General features: G+C 37.8%; 1 protein-coding gene across 1 annotated transcript in view; it reads left to right on the top strand.

The window, feature by feature from the left end:
* The window catches only part of LOC107756829 (L-rhamnose-binding lectin CSL2-like), a 16,811-nt gene that overhangs the window by 13,436 nt on the left and 619 nt on the right, over positions 1–2,756 (top strand). Inside the window, exons 7-9 of the mRNA XM_016574117.1 lie at positions 2,007–2,142; positions 2,231–2,346; positions 2,570–2,614. Coding sequence (XP_016429603.1) covers positions 2,007–2,142; positions 2,231–2,346; positions 2,570–2,614 — 297 coding nt within the window. The remainder of the gene's footprint in view (positions 1–2,006; positions 2,143–2,230; positions 2,347–2,569; positions 2,615–2,756) is intronic.

Genomic DNA, 2,756 nt, shown 5'->3' with positions numbered 1-2,756 from the left:
GGTTGTTTTGAGAATGTTCTGTAGGCTACTAATAAAAAAAGGACCTCTGTATATTTGTTTGTTGCAAATTTACAGACAATGCAATTGAAATGTTTACATTGGCTTGTCCGGGTAATATTTCTGTCCACTGACAACAAAGTTTTGCTTCTGAATTAGCATAACTGCACAAGTTTTATACTTAATAAAATCTTTAAAAACAAATTACATTAGTTATACTTTAATTTCCTTCAATAAAAAGGAAGTTGAGTGAGACGGTGTAAAAGGTGTGTGGACGTGGATTAGTAATCTGGCCCCTTGGTATAAAAGAGAAAAAATGCTGGCCCTCGTCACTATCAAAGTTGCCCATCCCTGCCCTAAAGAATCATATCAACTTGTGGAAAATGTGCATCCTATGACCCCTTTAAGTCTAAGCCCTAGTTAAAGACACTTGTCCAGCAAGATGTTTTGTTTAATTGAAAGGTTTGGTTTTTGTTTCGAATTTTTTTTTTTATTACTTAGATTATGCCGGCCATTTGACTTATAGCAGTGTCCAAGTGTTTCCCATACATTGAGTTATTTGTGGTGGCCCGCCACTATATCAAAACTATCAAAAAGCTTCGATGTCATTTTCATTTCGTCTTTCCTGTAATACCTGATAAAGTAGCATTTGTGAGCAGCGCTTATTTGATTACAGGCGTTACCGGGCAAGCAGCTATATCTCCAGCTCCAACAGCGACTCCTGCTGGCAGAGAATTAATTTGCATTTGCAAGTCTGTGGGAAACTGGTGTTTTTCAACAAACATAAACAAAAAGCATGCTTCAGAACTGTTTTGAGAAGGTGCTTAAGTTTTGAGCCATGTATTATTACTATGAATTAGGCTACAACTACTATTAGCTATTACTATCTTGTACCCTAGAAAATCGGCCAAACATATTGGACAAAAGAATCGGCATCATATATCAGCCATCAGCTGCCCTGATTTCTAAATATCTGCATCGGCCAGAGAAAACCCCATATTAGTCAACGTCTATTGCTGACACTTAAATGAACTGTTTTGCCATTCTTGCAATTGTTATTAATGTACAGTATTTTGAATGCAAAGGGCACTTTATTTATTATTATTTTTTTAAATTAGTGTTTATTTGTTATGCATGTTATGTAAGTTTATTAAAAAACAAGTTTTGTAATAACCGATTGTTTCGGTCCGGACCTTTGACGCTGATGTAAATTCAGATTTGGGCCATTGAATGTAGACTTTGAGAACCCCTGCCATATTAAATGCACCCGCCGCTATATTTCAGTCACTAAACAGTGCGACAAAACGTTGTGAAAAACACTTAAAGTGCCTTAATGTATTAAATTCAGTACACACCTTGATTATGCTTACTTTATATAGGCAAGCAGATGAGCCTGGAATATGAACGTAATGCGCTAAATGGTTCCGTGTTTTCTTTTATAATGGTTTTCTAATGGAAACCATTTAATGTGTAACTTTGCGCATTGTTTGTATTCTGGGTTCATCTGCTTGCCTGTAAAAATTCAAGTCAAGTCACCATTATTATTGTAGCGCTTTTTACAATGCAGTTTGTGTCAAAGAAGCTTTACAGAATTAAACGGGGAAATAGTGTGTCGAAATAGTGTGCCGTTCTCCTCTGGCCAGATGAAACCAGCAGTTTAATGCTAGGCTGCAACGAAGTCAGATTGTGCAGAGGACTGGTTCCCGTGGTTTTGTCCCGGTGGCTGTCTAGGTGACAAGGTCTTTGGAAGGGATCCGTCTCTGGGGCTCATCACAAAGTATGCATCATCAGTAAGGTGTGTACTGAATTTCGCCTTTTAATATCAGCGTTTTACTACATTACTAAATGCAAGCCGTGTAAAAATAACTGGCGGTCAGTGGAGCAATGCCTGGTTTTGCCCTCCAGGTGGGCATTCCTATAAGGGTGTTCTTTCACGTGAAAACTACAGTATCAATAGATCACAAAGATAAGCAATACTTTTTTTATTATTTTTTTTTATCTCCATGTAGAAAATGGTAAGATACAGATAAATGCTGCAAACTATGGACGTACAGATAAAATCACCTGCTCTGAAGGACGTCCATCTGAACGGCTCCAAAACACCAACTGCTATTCACCCAATGCACTGGCTCCTGTGTCCAAAAGGTAGACGGATGCTGTATGCAACTTCTACTGTACCTCACTGTCTTTAGTAATGATTAATGTAAACCTCTCCTTTTTTTGACATGTAAAGCTGCAATGGACTGGAAAGTTGTGAGGTGTTTGCGACACATACAATCTTTACTGATCCCTGCGTTGGCACATACAAGTACCTCGCAATCTCCTATTTTTGTGTCCAACCTGCAGTCCGTGAGTATCCGTTAACCTCTTTACTCCCTCTTCATTTCTGTTTAACTAGTGTTTGGAGGATTTAAAATGTCAGCCTTATTTAGTACAGCACATCTTGAGTTCAGAATTACCTGTCTCCTGTTTACCAGTCAAGACCCAGACTTGCTTTTCAAAGGCGTTATCAATATTTGAAATATTAGTGTTCACTTTACTAAACTGCTCTTGCATCCTCTGTTTTCTGTAGGTTCAAGTGTGATCTGTGAACTTGCAAATAATACCCTGATATGTGGTGTGTATTATGCTTATTTTTCTTTGAGAAAGTAGTATTAGTGTGTTTATAGCAATTTTAAGAGCCGACTGCCACAAATCATACTGTATCACTACTTGTGTTTTCATCCGAGAAATTTTGCATTTTATTATTAAGCTGGTGG

The sequence above is a fragment of the Sinocyclocheilus rhinocerous genome, unplaced genomic scaffold (genome assembly GCF_001515625.1).
Source record: "Sinocyclocheilus rhinocerous isolate Xijiao unplaced genomic scaffold, SAMN03320098_v1.1 scaffold533, whole genome shotgun sequence".
Lineage (NCBI taxonomy): Eukaryota > Metazoa > Chordata > Actinopteri > Cypriniformes > Cyprinidae > Sinocyclocheilus > Sinocyclocheilus rhinocerous.
Note: the sequence above shows the minus strand (reverse complement) of the source record. Positions and strands in the feature narration are given on the sequence as shown.